The sequence below is a fragment of the Lemur catta genome, chromosome 3 (genome assembly GCF_020740605.2).
Source record: "Lemur catta isolate mLemCat1 chromosome 3, mLemCat1.pri, whole genome shotgun sequence".
In the NCBI taxonomy this organism is placed as follows: Eukaryota; Metazoa; Chordata; class Mammalia; order Primates; family Lemuridae; genus Lemur; species Lemur catta.
The window spans coordinates 95073540-95088506 of NC_059130.1; the positions used below are offsets into that span (position 1 = coordinate 95073540).

At 54.5% G+C, this 14967-nt stretch overlaps 1 protein-coding gene across 1 annotated transcript in view; it reads left to right on the plus strand.

Moving 5' to 3' along the window:
* Positions 1–261: 261 nt before the first annotated feature.
* SLC2A1 (solute carrier family 2 member 1) overlaps positions 262–14967 on the plus strand; it is a 30112-nt gene continuing 15406 nt past the window's right edge. The window contains exons 1-2 of the mRNA XM_045545688.1: positions 262–582; positions 13479–13574. Coding sequence (XP_045401644.1) covers positions 565–582; positions 13479–13574 — 114 coding nt within the window. The 5' untranslated portion in view covers positions 262–564. The remainder of the gene's footprint in view (positions 583–13478; positions 13575–14967) is intronic.

The following is a 14967-nucleotide window of genomic DNA, read 5'->3' on the forward strand; positions in this document are numbered from 1 at the left end:
CTCCCAGCTCTCCTTACAGCCGGGTCCCAGCTCCACCATTTTGCTGGAGGAGGCCGCCGAGGCTCAGAGAGGTGCGCACACTTGCCCAGGTCACACAGCAGGCGCCCTCCCCGGTCCCAGCACACCGAGAGCCGGGAGACTGCAACAGGAGCAAGGCCGCGGCCACCGGCCATCCCGCCCCCTCCTCCGCCTCTCGCCCCCTCCCCGGGAGCCCCGCCCCGGACGTTCGCCGCCCCAGGCCCCGCCCCGAATCGGAGCTCTACCCACACACCCCCGGCACACCGGCGGCGCCAGCTAAAGGCTGGGGTCTTATAAACGCTACCGTCCGCGCGCTCTCGGGCAGGAGGTAGCACGGGCGAGCTTGCAGATCGCTGGCGGCGGTCCCGGAGTGAGCGCGCCGGGGAGTGGGAGGCCAAGCGACCGAGCGACAGCGGTCAGAATCAGAGTCACAGTCGTAGTCGGAGTCTCGGGACCGGAGCAGGAGCCTGAGCCGGAGAGCGCCGCCCGCCCGCCCGCTGCCACCCGCGCACCCGGCGCTGCCAGAGCCACCAGCGCAGCGCGGCCATGGAGCCCAGCAGCAAGGTGAGTCGCGCGCCCGCGGGCCCTCCCCGCCGGAACAAAGGCGCGGGCCCCTGCGGTCCCCTCCGCCGGCCTGGGCCTCCCCAGCCGCCCGGCCGCGCTGTGCGCCCAGGGCGGGCTTCGCGCCTCTCTGAGCCTGGCTCGGCGCGGGTCCCCAGGGGGCCCGATGGGTGTGGGTCAGGATCTAGCGGACGGGAGGGTCCCGCGTGCGTAGTTGGCGCCCGCACTGAGTACCCGGCTTCCTTCCGGGGGCGCCGCGCCGTCCACGCGGCCCTGCGGGGGCTGGGGACACAGGCCCCGAGCGCCGCACGTCGCACACGACCTCGCTGGCTGCAGCCCTGCGCCGGCTCCTCCCGACGCGGAGGAGGGGGACCGAGCGCGGCGCCCATTGGCTGAGCAGGCCGAGCCCCCAGCCGGGCCCCAGCCCGGGAGAGCGGAGCAGGCAGGACCTACCCGCCCCCGCTGCCCGCCTGCTGGGACCCGCTGCTCCCCTCGCCCCGGCGACCCTCTAGGTGCGCGGCCTGGCGCGAGAAGTCCTGCTGGCCTCGGCACCAGCATCCCTAGGTGCCGGGGCTCGAGCGCGGGCGTGAGACGAACAGCCGGCCTCCGAGGCCTTCCCTTCCGACCATTGCAGGCCCCAAAGCTTTTGCCAAGTCCGGGGGAGCTGTGTTCCCAGGAGGCGCGTTTCCCCGCTCGAAAGCGGCTGGGGACGCCCCGCTGGGGAGAGCACCCTGGAGGGCCGCCGCCGCGAGCCCGCGGAGCCCGGGGAACCCAGAGCTAGGAGGGGGAGCCCAGGCTGGAGTTGAGCGGGAAGAGCGCACCTCAGGGGGCCGGGGGCCGGGGGCCGGGGACTCGGGTCTCTGAGTAGATGAAGACTCTTTATCTGTGGGCAAATAACTGCCTAGATGCGCGCGTGCTCTCTCTCTTTTTTAAAATCGGTGCTTGTCCTGCAGGGGATCTTGTGACTTTTCCCCAAAGCGGTTCCTTCCTCTACAAATAAGTATTGAACCCCTCCTGTGTGTAGGGCATTATTTCTCTCTTCGCTTCCTTCCTTCTTCCTCCTAGTCTAGAATATTTTCAAGCCACTTTGTTCTTTTGAAACGCTCCCTCTTTCCTAGTTGGATTTTCCCATCTCCTTGGCTGGGAAGACACAAAGATGATCCCCCCCCCTTTTTTTTTCTTACCTGGGACTCGGGGGTAGGACTGAATTCTGAACTGCCTTTCTATGGGCTGTGGAGGTGTCCAGTGGGACTGAGCGGGGTGACGCCAGGCTGTACCCTCGGCGGGAAAAGGCCAATCCAGGTGACTTGGTTCACCCTGCCTTGTCCCTGGCTTGAGGTGAGGCCCCGGGGGCAGTTTCCCCGGAAGACTCCTGGTCAATCATGGAAGACTCCTGCTCAATCATAGCTGAGCCTTAAGGGCGGGATAGCACTAAATAAAAATAGGGCAGGAAGCTATTTTAGTTAGTGGCAAGGGCTGAGACCCTGAAAGTCCAAATACTGCGTTATCTCAGGGCTGCGGCAGGCCACTTCTCTTCTCTGGGCCTCAGTTTCTCTACCTGCAAGATAGAGATCACGTTTTTCACTTCCTCAAGGGAAAGACCTGTGTATTCAACATGTGATGCCAGATATGAGTGTTTATTTGTTGAGCGGTAAGTGAATATTCTGAGTGGAGACAGAAAAGTGGAGGAGAAAATCAGCAGCCTCTTGGCTAAAATGCCTTTCAGTGTCAACCATGTAGTCCTGCTGGTTCCTCACCAGCCTGGCACTCAGGGAAGGAAGTAACTTTACTGAAGCCACACAACTCGTCAGTGGCTTTTGAAGCCAGGCCAGTCAGAAAAGACTTTCGTTTCTGTCTCCACCATCTCTTTTTCACCGTAGCATTTCTTGAATTTTGGGCAGAGGGGAGAGAGGGTGTGGTGCCTATCTTCAAGGGTGGCCCTTGGACCAGCTGGTTCTAAATGCTGTAGTAGGTGGGTGCTTTTCATGCAATGTTTTACAAATTTTCCACTGTCCACCTTGTCAGTAATTTTGGAGCACCTCCTTCCCAGTGGTTTATCTGTATTTATAAATTCATGTACATGTACTGTGATACTAGTAGATTCCATGCGTACATAAAATAGAAATTTTGAAAGACAAATATGTACAAGAAAACAGTTATAGTAAATATATTTTTTTTCTAAATCCCCTACAGATCATCTCATATACATTCTGGAATAAAGCCCTCTCCTTTGGAGCCTGCTGATTTAATCAGCAAGCACAGCCATTTGTGCAGGATATTAAACTGAGGTCTGGAGAGGTGGTTTCATTTGCCTAAGGTCTTAAAACCAGGTGTGTCTGGCCCCGAAGCCTTGGTTCTGCTGTGTTCCTCTTCATCTCCTAGGAATTGGGAACTGACTCAACTGACTTCCCTGTGTTCCGCTGTGCTGCTCTGTAGCTTGTAGTAATGAGCTTAACTGAATGTGAAGTAGCAAGCAGACAGGTGAACTCGCCTCACCTCCTGTCCCAGCCAGGGGTTCACCCGCAATCCCTCCTGGGCAGCAGGCGAGGGTGAACCCTGCCCCAGATATCTCACCCCACCCTTTGTGAAGAACTTGTGACTAGTCTTGGTTGTGCCCTCCAGAGAAGGAAACATCAGAAGTCGCAGGGTTCCTAAGCCCCTTGGTGGTATAAAGAGCACAGGCTTTTGAAGTCCCGCAGATGTGGTTTTAAATCCCAACGTAGCTTAGTTGCCTCATCTGGAAATGATACCATTTTTCATCATTAGGATGTCTGTAGAAATTCAGAAAAAAATGTAGGTATCTGTCCCCGTAGATGCTCCATAAATGTTCCTTGCTTCCTTGGACTCCCATGATGCATTGCACTCACGTGGGCCCAGGTGACCTGTACCTGGGCCTCAGCCTCCATCCAGAAGTCTGGCATTCTGGCAGTGTAAGCTTTGGGGGAGTCAGGATCCTGGCCCGTGAATATTACTTAGGTAAATCATTAAAGCTTCCATTGACCTGTTCTTCCCCAGCAAAGGCTAGTCAGGAAGTGAGTAGGGACGGCACATGGGAGAGTGCCTGGCCCAGGGAGGGTCAGCTAACATGGCTGCCCTGCCTTGCCCCAGGCTTCTTTGCTTTGCTCTTTTGCCTTAGGCTTCCCACCTACCTGCCTGCGACTGACTTTCTTTTCTTTTCTTTTCTTTTTTTTTTTTGAGACAGAATCTCACTCTCTTGCCCTGGCTAGAGTGAGTGCCGTGGCGTCAGCCTAGCTCACAGCAACCTCAAACTCCTGGGCTCAAGCGATCCCTCGGCCTCAGCCTCCCGAGTAGCTGGGATGACAGGCATGCGCCACCATGCCCAGCTAATTTTTTCTATATGTTTTTAGTTGTCCAGCTAATTTCCTCCTATTTTTTAGTAGAGACGGGGTCTCGATCTTGCTCAGGCTGGTCTCGAACTCCTGAGCTCAAATGATCCACCCACCTCGGCCTCCCAGAGTGCTAGGATTACAGGCATGAGCCACCGCGCCCGGCCAGCCTGCGACTTTCATGTCCTTTATCTCCCGCGATCCTTACTGCTGCCCTGTGAGGAAGACATGAGTCATCATGACTTCACAGTCCAGTGAAAAATGACTTTGCCAACGTCGAGCCTCTCACCCCAAAACATGCTGCCAGTCTTTCCAAGGTGACATGAGGGGATAAAGGAAAGCCAGACCAGGAAGGGACCGTTCAGTCCATGGCCAGCCCTTCACTTGACAGATAGGGAAACTGAGGCCAGAGAAGGGAAGAGACTTGTCCAAGATAAGACTATCATAAAAGATTTGAGGTGTTCTATAGTGTTTTGTTTTTTTTTTTCTTAAAAAAGATGGTTCTTCACACCCCTGTCCTCTGTGTCATTCTCCACCCACACCAAAGGAGCAGGAACCCCCAGACTTAAGAACCTTCCAAGCTCTTTTTGGGTGCAGGAGTCTAAAAGTTGGATTGGGTATAACTTGACAACTGAAACTTCTGTGAATGGAAACAAAACAGTAGATGTTCCCACGAAGCTATGACCTTGAAGAAGTGGCTTTCCTCAGAGTTTCCTTCTCTGTAAAATGGAGTCTCAACCCTTGGTGGTGAGACTGGCACAGTGCCCTAAATCAGGGTGGTGGCTATTTTAAGTGGAAAGACCCTTTACGTGGCCAGTTTGGGTGTACAAACCATGCAAACAGACCCAAGACGATCCTTGTCCAGTGCTGAGCCACCCAGGGACTCAGCCCCACTTGCCCCAGAGCTGGGTCAGCCCCAAATCCCCATAATCAGCTTGTGACTTCAAGGAGCTTAGCTTTGCCCAGTGCCTCCTGGTCACCGGGTGTCAGGGCCCAGAGCTCTACTCTAGTATCGAGGGTGCAGGCATCCAGCTCTCCCCTGCCCCCAGACTGGCAGAGCTGGGAGGCCTGGAACAAAGAGGAAAGTGTGCAGCATTGGCTTGGGGCCTGTAACCTCACCCCTTCCCCCCACCTTACTCCTGGGCATAGAGGTGACAAAGCCACTCAGTCTGGTAACCAGTGTCCCCAGGATGGCGGAGGCTGGGAAGCCTCCTGACCGAATCATGGGCTCAGAGAGGCTGTGTCCAGGCCGGCAGGCCCAGCCCTGGCCACCCAAACAAGCCTCCAATTGTTACTTCCCTCCGAGGGAGGGGTAGAGTGGAGCCGGAGGCTCTGTTGTCCAGCCACAAGGCCTGGCAGTAGCTGATGTACAAACATTGGGGTTTTGCAGTGACGGCCAGGGCTCCCAGCCCTCGAACCCAGGCAGAAAGAAGGCAGTCTCCACCATCTTCATAACCTCGCTGGCTTTTGCCTCCCCGGGGCCTCTGCACCCTGGAAGGGGAGAGAGTTCTTGCCAGACCCCAGCTGATGGAGCCTTTGGCTACCAAGGACAGAACTGGACAGAACATCTGCCCAAATTGCCTAGCCCAGAGCTCGGCTTCCCCTGCTCTGGCATTTGGGTGCAGGGAGGAAAGGGCTCCATCAGAAACAGCTCTGCCATTTGACCTCCTCTTGTTGGAGCTTGTGTCCTCAGCTATCTTGGGATAACACCTACCTCTCTGGGCCACCTGCACTAAGGCTCCCCACTAGGATTTCGCAGCATGGCAGGAGCCCTAGGTGGGCTGGACATCCAGAAGGGCCTCTGCTGGAGGAAGAGTAGACTGTCTTGGGATGGGGGTGCCCAGCTAGAGGAAAGAAAGAAACAGCTGTCCTAGACTCCCTGAGTGCCAGCTGTGGCCATTACTCCTGAGGCCCTCCTGCTCCTGGCTAGGTGACTTCTTTGGCTTCCTGTTGTGTGTGATAACTTGGGGTGGCCCTCACAGCTGTGCCAAAGCTACCCCTACAGGGTCCTAGCCCCAGGTGTCCAGTGTGCTGCTCTGGGCTCACTTTGCCTCCGTCCCACAGCCCTGGGTGCTGCCTATGGCACAGCCAAGAACGCCACCGCATCATGACCATGTCCATCAAGTGGTCGGAGCTGATCATGAAGTCCAGCGTCCCAGCAGTCGTGGCTGGCATCATGGCCATCTATGACCTGGTGGTGGAAGTCCTCATCACCGACTCCCTGAATGGTGACATCAGCTTCTCCAGGAGTTTTTTCCAGCTGGGCAGTGGCCTGAATGTGGGACTAAGTGGCCGGCAGCCAGCTTTGCTGTCAGCATTGTGGGGGACTCAGGGCACTGCCTGGAAGCCCGGCTGTTTGTGGGCATGTTCCTGATCCTCATCTTCATGTCAGGCTCTCATTGTTGCCCTCACTCTCCCCACAAAGTAGCCCCCTTTCCAGCCCACCAGCCACAGAATATGATATAAAGATCACGCCCCCTCCTCATTCCAGAATGAGCAGCCTGACACACACACACGCACGGGCAGCTGCCCCTCCGTAGTTGGTCTTGTGAATGCACAGTGTCCTAGTCCGTCATCTGTTGGCCCCATCCTTGCGTCTGCCTGCCCCGAGCAGTGAAAATGCCCACACCCATGTGGAGTGCTCTGTGTACAAGGATGAGCTAGACTGTCATTTTCCTCTTCACTGTAAGTTCATTTGTAAAAGATTTGACCTATTCATATGTCTGCGGGGCAGCCCTCCATCTCGCAGCTATATACAATCTTTAACTAGAGCATTGCCTCGTGGGGTTACCATTTGCTCCAAAACTTCCTTGGATGGAACCACCCTCCCTCCAGCCCTGGGCTGCCCGGGCACTGGAAGGCAGTGTACTTACTGGGCCTGCCAGGCCCTGGCGCCCAAGCTGTGTCTAATAAAGTTCTTAGATGTGACTGGAAAAAAATTTGGGATTTTTTTTTGTTTGTTTTAAATTACAGAAGTTATAGAGCCAACTATAGAGAAGCAAAAAAAAATGAAAGAATAAATGTCTTCCAGTTGTGAAGCTTTGGTATTTACCCTCACTGACCTCTTTTGTGCATGTGTAGATGCATGCCTATAAATGTAATGTTTGTGTAATTGGATCACACTTTCTACATAGTTCTGTGTGGCCCTTCCTGTTCACCAACCCAACCCTTAGAGGTAAATACTTGCAGTGTTTCTGCGCATACAAGTTCATTAACTTCCCCTTCCTTACAGAAAATGTACATCCTATACCTTGTACTTTGCTTTTTTCCCCTTAACAATCTACCCTGGGGTTCTTTCATAACAAGTGCATACAGATGTGTTGCATTCTTTCCAGCAGCTGCATAATATTCCATTACAGGCACGTCCCACCACCACTTGATACACAACACGTATTTATTTTCTGTCTCAGCCCACAACTAAAACATCAAGTTCCATAGGCAGGATTTGGTTTGGTTTATCACTGAATCCTCCTTGACTAGGGTCTTGTCAGGAACATGCATTCAGGCATCATCTTTGCTTAGGAATATGATTTATTCTTAGAAAATCTTCCCTTATGGAGAACTGAAGCTTTAGGGGAAGGGACTTTTTTAAGGTCACACAAGTAGAGGAGCCAGGACTTAAATGTGTCTGCTGAGAGTGACAGTGACTGATGCATATGCCCAGTCTTATCCAATTAATTTTATGTTAGTTTCAGTAGTGCCCATCTCGCATCCGAATGCGTACCTTCTTAGGGGTGTCAGTTTCTCCAGGGTCCAGATCCTGACTCAAGGCCCTCACACACAGCCCGCGGAGCCAGTCTTTTACATTGACTATCCCCTTGTAGGATGCACGTCTTCTCAATTATTTAGGGAGGATGATTTGGTTTTGCCTGGAAGGCTTTGGAAATCCAGAGCAGCTCATGCGTTGGGTCTGCACATGGCAGCTCAGGGCACCTGGGGTTCAAAGCAGAGATTGACCAACTTTTTCTGTCAAGGGCCAGATAGTAAATATGGTCAGCTTTGTGGGCCATATGGTGTCTGTCTGCGCCAGCCACTCAGCTTTGCCTTTGTAACACAAAATATCTATAAACAAAAAATATACAAATGAGTGTGGCCATGTTCCAATAAAATTTCATTAATGGTCACTGAAATTTGAATTTAATATAATTTTTATATATCCCCAAATATTAGATGACATCTTTTTTTTCCCCCCCAAGACACTTAAAAATTTAAAACTCATCCTGGCAGGTTGGGTTTGGCCCATGGAGCATAGCTGGCCAGCCTTGGCTTGGAGCAAAATGCAGCAGAGTGTCCCAGAGGACACTGAGCTTGAGCCTGGGCTGTCTTGGTTCAGAGTGGACAAGGCTCCGACAGTTGCTGGAATGGAGTTTGACCTACATAGAAACCACCAGGTAGAAACCTTGTTTCCTTCAGGAACCAGCACTTGGAAGCAAGGGGGAGGACATGAGCAGGAAGGGCACAGAATTTGGCTTCAGAGACCCTCAGCTCGAAGCCGAGAGCCCTCTGGTTATGCGCTTTTTCCTGTCTGAGCCTCCCATGTTCTCATCTGGGAAGTGGGAGCGATCTCTCTCCCAGAGCGTGTTCATGGCGGTTGAATCAGGATGCGTGAGCAGCCCTGGCAGGGTGCCTGGCACCTAGCGGTGCTGCCGATAAATGCCTCAGGGCCGCCGTGGGGTACCAGGAGGCTCGGTCAAGCAGGGGTCTTGACATCATTGGAAGGCTCGAAGGAAATGGCTTCCAGGGTCCTCAGTGCCTGAGGTCACCCGAAGGTCAGGCTTCCGACTGTCGGCCCATCACTCTTCTTTTTGAAAAGACTTGGCAGGATGGAAGGGGTCAGAGGGCAAAACGCCAGGATAGGAAAGCAAGGAACTCAGGTCCTAGCCCTGGCGTCTGTTTGCTGAGTGTCCAGGGCACCTGCCCGCTGCCCTCCGGCCGCCCATCTGTCAGAGGAGGGTGTGCGAGCAATCTGCAGTTCCTTGAGCTTCTTTGTTCAAATGAAATCTTAGAAAAGAAGCATACACAAAATAGATAAAAAGGGAGGTGTCCTGGATCAGGTAAACCCCTGCCCTGCCCTCCTGAAGCCCGTGTCCCATGCTCCAGGGCACCTCAGGAAACTGGTGAGCAGTGGGGGGAGGACAAGATGGAGTGACATCAGGACTCTGCCGACTCTGCCAGCTCTGGGCCTCTCCTCTTACCAGGAACACTCTGAGTGGCAGTGGCCATGTGCCCTCCCTCTGCCAATATTGACTGGAGTGCTAAAGTGCCATGCTGTGCACACAATCAAAAGGCCATGGTGTGTGGCAAGTTATGCGATGTGGCCAGGGCCATCTGCCGTCCCAGTGTGTGGGAGGAGAGGTCCCTGAAGCCTTGTTGATAGCTTCCTGGAAGGGAGAGCTCTTGGTGGGCCTCAGGAACCCCAGAATTGGGATAGGGAGGGGAGAAGTAGGGGTGCAAGATAGCATCCTCTCTGCTGGACCCTGAACCCAGGCATTTGCTGAACCGAGAGGCCCATGGCACTCCTCGGAGAGTCCGGATTTGAGCTCAGGCTGCCTGACTTCAGAGGTCTTTCCTCGACAGACAGCCCTGTGGGCTTGGAGTGGAGAGTTTTGGGGAGTACTGTCAGCCTGTTTCCACCTCCCAGAGCTCTGATGTTCCAGCTCTCATCAGGGGTTGGATAAATGGCTGAGTTAGGCTGAACACCAGTCTGGCAAAACCGATACATACGGGACCAGTTTCACCCAGAAGCTAAATTGAGAAATGGTGGGTTTTGTTTTGCAATGAGTCTGTGCTGTCCCCTCCGTGGGCACTCTGGCTGCAGGAATGGTAAGACCCAAGTCCCATTCTTGAGGAGTTCCCAGTCAGAGTGGCAGATGGGTATTAAGCTGGAGACTGCCGAGGACATAGCACGGGCAAGGCCTGGAAGAGCATGGAATGTTGTAGAAGATAGTCCCATTCCCAGGGGAGGGAAGATTGGGGAGATTCCCAAATTCTGTGCCCTACATTGCTCCCCACCCCTAAAAAAATGCTTCCACAAGAAAGGCACAAGCTGTGGGGTTTGTACTTCTTCTCTAAATCGTCACCAACTAGTCCATCAACTTGACACCTAAATAAATACCTGTCAAATGAATGGACCTCATTCCTGTGGGTCAGTTCCAGCCACGGGCTGGAGGTGGTGGATGGCGCTGTGGTGGCCTGATCCAGGGTGGCCTGCTATCCTTCCCGGATTCAGCGAACACTTGTCACGGGAACTCTGCCAGGCTCCACGATGGACACTGATACAGACCTTGACAGCAGCCCCTTCAGGAAGGAACTTTCATCCCCACTTTCTAGGTGAGGAAACCAAGGCCCAGAGGTTACCACGTGTCCCAGCTCCAAGGTGAAAGGAAGTAGTTCGCTGCGTTTAAACCTGGGTCTCCTGATTGCAAGTCCAGCAATGCTCAAGCTGGCTGTGGTGGGTGCAGGGGGTGGGAGGGGGCGGCAGGGCTATGTGACTGGCCTCGGCACCGTGCGCCTGCAGGGAAGCTGGGGCTGTTCCCCTCGGCCCGCACCTCGCGCTGAGCCACACTGAGCACCCTGTTTCTTAACCTGGCCAATCGGCCCTGTTTCTTCCCCCTGCACATACTGTTCTGTCTACCTGGAATGTAGCCTCACCGCTGCTTTCCCACTTGGCAGTCTCCCTGCATGTCCTTCAAGGCCCAACTCCAATGTCACCTCCTAGAAACCCATCTTTGATTGTCCCCAGGCAGTCAGAAGTCTCTCCCTCCAGGGCACCCACCATGCCTCATCCACCCCCCTATTGAAGTCCAGACCACAATAGGCTCCCCACTGGCCCCCCACAAGTCCCTTCCTTAATGTCAGGACTGGGGCCTGTTTCCACCAGGGCCCCAGCTCAAGCTTGGGGCCCAGGGCGTGGGTCACTGAGTACGTTAGTGAGTCCTACTGCAGCAGCCTGCCCGGGTGGCTGTGCATGTAACTCAGGGCATGGGAGGGCAGGTTCTCTAAAGTGCAGTTTGACCTTGACCTGCCAGTGGCAAAGTCCAGCAGAGGGGTTTGTCCTTGGCTCCTGGCAGCCTGCACTGCCAGAGGCTACCCTCGAGCAGCTGCTCAGCGGGGGCCCCCTGAGTGACTTCAGAAGCCCAAGACCCTGGAACATCAGAGCTGGACTCAGATAACACGGGGCTGTAATAATAGTACTCGCCTCACACGGCCACTGCCTTGGCGTCATCCGCTCATGCGCTGCCAGAGTCCCTTTTGCCAGATCCATGGGGCATCTGTATTATTTTTCGCTTAACATTTTATTTAAATTGCTTTGTTCTGAGTAATATGAAACCATAGGGCTTATAAAAAATTTATTTTGAATAGATCTGTTCACATGGTTCAGAATTCAAAAACAGTGCAAAAGGGCATAAAATGAAGTCTCCTTTTCACCCTGCCGCTAGCCACCCAAGTCCCCCGAGGTACAATGTTATCTTTCCTGTGCATTCTTTTAAGTAGATGTATATGTTCTCCCCCATCCCCCAGTCAACTTTTTTTTCTAACATAAAAGGTAGCATACAACTACCTTTACTTAACGCTATAATTTGGAGAGTGTCCCAAATCAATACATACATACAGAGCTTTATTCTGATGTACTCCATTATATAACCGTGCTGCATTTTGTAAAATCATGGGTTTGCGTTGCTCATTTTTTGTCTATTCTAATGTATACTAGGGAAATACAGTATATGTTTTGCATAATGTAAGTATCACGCTCTGGACAACCCCAGGCTACTGGTGTAACTCCCCAGACAGAAAGCCTAGCACATGTTGGGGCCCAACAGTCACTGTCTCTTGAGCCCTTTTGGTAATGCTCAGTGCCTTACCAGCCTCTTATTTCATCCCAGTGTTCACCCCGTGCGTTAGGCTTGGCTCAGTGCATGGCCGGCGCCCACCAGAGGTCTGTGGCGTGCTCACAGCCCTGGGTCCGAGGGCTTCCCAGAGAGTTGAGAGCAGGGAGACTTTCAGGGCAGCACCAGGGCATGCCGGGGAGGGAGCTGGTTGTCTTTTGGGTTGGGCAGTCAAGGGCAGCATTTAGAGGGAACGCAGCCCCTTGTGACACAAGGAAAGCCCCAGCGTATGACTGTCCAGAGGCTGGCCAAGGAGGGGCCCAGTAGACAGAGCAGTGGGAAGGAAGGACCCAGCACTGACGTGTGGCTTCTAGAGAACAAAAAGACCATACCAGGAATATGTCTGATGAACAGCTACGCCCAGTGCTATCTGTGGTGATCTTGAAGTCAGGGCTGCTTCCTGGTTCTCCACTTTCTGGGTAGGGAAACCAAGGCTCAGGGACCCAGGGCCAGGACGCGGCAAGCTGAGACTTCCCTCCCCACCTGCAGTGCCCAGCCTGGTGCGGTGCACGTAGGGAATGCCAGTCGTTTCTTTGGTGTGCCTACCCCAGCTCCATTCTGCCACAGCCAGTTAAGGGCCTGTCTAATGTCACATTTCTTGGCTTCCTCATGTTAAAAGCTGGAAAGAGTCCAACAAGGCAGACACCTGGCTGGCCTGTCATTCACCTGTGGGTAAGCAGCGCCCTCGGCCTACTGGCCCCTTCCCTTCCGCTGCCTCACGCCCTCAGCCTCCAGGTGATAGAAGCAAACCACCCTTTTTCTCCCCAGCCCTTTGCCTGTTGGAAGCACCTTGGCCCGACACTCTTGCTCACCTTGTGTCATGTACTTTTCCAAAGCACATTCCTACCTGGTATGTCATCTGTGTCCAAATAACCTTGGGAAGCTCATGGCTTGGGGATCGCTGCCATGAGGGGCGCTGGGTTGGGAGTCCAGAGTCCTGAGTTCTAGCCATGGCCCTGCTGCAAACCCCTGAGGGAACTGGCACCTGGCTCTCCCTCTCAGGGCTCAGTCCCCTGCCCTGTGAACAGCGGGAAGGGAAGGGCAAAGTGGGACCACATCTCCAATGCTGACAAGTGTGGCTGTTCCCGTTTTGCAGACAAGCAAATAGAGGATGGGGGGAGGAGGGTGCAAGGGTGACATAGCCTGCTGGGATTCACAGAGCAAACGGGCGGACAGGCTGGAATCAGAAGCCAGCACCTTTGCTCCAAATCCCGGGCACTTCCCCGCCCTCCCCCCCACCGCACCCCTCCTCCAGCTGTGCTGCTCCTACCACGTAATTTGGCTCCCTGTGCATAGGAAGGTTTGTTCCTGGGCCTCCCAGTTACAACGTCTGGAGTCACATGGAGCCCAGGCATGGCTCCAGCAGTGTAACGAGACCCCAGGGAATCCAAGACCTTTCCCTCTCTAGCCAGGACCTGGCTACAGAGAGAGAAGACCCCACTTCCCTTCTCTCCCCAGGAAAAGGTCTGGCCAGCCCAGTGTCAAGAAGTCAGCTGGGCTGGTTTGGGCACCTAAGGTCAGGACGTAGCCAAGTTTCCTGGAGAAGGACTGGTGCAGTGCATTAGCCAGACAAGATATCTGAACATCAGAAGCTGCCAGCCCAGCCCTGCCCTGTAGCCACCTGGGCCCAGACACACCTGTAACAGTGTGGTGTGTTTCTTTGCAGAAGCTGACGGGTCGCCTCATGCTGGCCGTGGGAGGGGCAGTGCTTGGCTCCCTGCAGTTTGGCTACAACACTGGAGTCATCAATGCCCCCCAGAAGGTGAGTACCGTGCCATCCTTGGCTTATGGACACCAGCTTGGTCTGCTGCACACCACACACGCCCACACGCTCACGCTGCCACCTGGGTGTCAGAATCACTTACATCAGCTCACTGTCTGCCCCCGCAGCCAATTTTCTGGCCCAAACCATATCAGAGACTCTGGGCTTTGGCCTTGGAATCTTGGGGCTGCAGAATTCTAGAATCTCAGGGCCCACAGAATTTTGGGGTCTTTATAGGTCCTCTTGACCAACTTCCCACCCAACACAGACATTTACACTAGTCAAAGCAATGCTCAGTATGATGAGGCTGCGTCTCTAGGGCACTCTGGGGCTACAGCGGGCTCGTGGTGCTCATCTCACTTGACGCTCCCCGCAGCACCGTCCAGCAGGTGGGCAGGTGGGCGACAGTCACACTCCCAGCCTGCAGGTGAGGAAAATGGCCAGAGAGAAGAAAGCTGCCCAGCATCACCCAGCTGGTCAGAGACAGAGCTGGAAACCAACACCTGCCCCCAGATGGTCCTTGAGCCTGTGCTCCCCACCCCCCCACAGCAGTACACTCCCTAGTAAGGCATCCAATTCTAGTTGAAACTGCGTCCTCTCCCTGAGGCCCTGTGCCAGTCACAGTGATAATGGCGTCTTGCCCCAGGGAACCGCAGGGGGTGGAGGTCGTGCTGACTTCCTTCTCCCCACAGTGCATCCCAGGTCTGTCCTCACTTGTTTACTTGAATGCTGGGACAGGAAGGGACCCAGGCAGTGCCCTCCAGCCCGGCCTACTTGCTTTAGGGAGGAGAGAAGAGGAAAAGGGGAGGGGGGGGCAGCAGAAAAGGAAACTGTGACAGAGTCCCTCCTCTGTACCAGGCATTTTGCATGTGCTTATGAGGTTGGGCAGTGATTTCCATTTTATAGACCAGGAAACTGAGACCCAAGCAGATGAAATGACCAAAAGGCCCAAGGTCATATAGCTACTGAATGGTGGAGTCAGAAGCCAAGCTCTGTTGTTTCCACAGCCTCAGGCAGTCTTCCTAGCCAACTGCCTCATCTGTGTAGAAGTCTGTACCCTCCCAGGGAGGCCAAAATGAGAGGGGGCAGCCCTCCTGGCAGGACCACATTCACTGTCCAGACGGGCGAGGCTACAAAGGGAGTGTGGCTGGCTCCTGGGGGTCAGGGGCCTGTTGAGGGGAGCCGGGCAGTGTCTGCGGTCAGAGCTGGGCTTCTTCCAAACAGGCAGAGGGTGGCTGTGGGGGCCACGCCCAGCACTGAGGAGCAGGTCACCAGGAAGGCTTGGCCTGCTGAGTCATGGTCAGCTGCAGCGGAGGTGATGGGACTTTTCCAAGTTCGCCTGGCATGGCGACCGTGGGCCCATGCTTGGAGCAACCCCAAGCCCTGCTTTGCT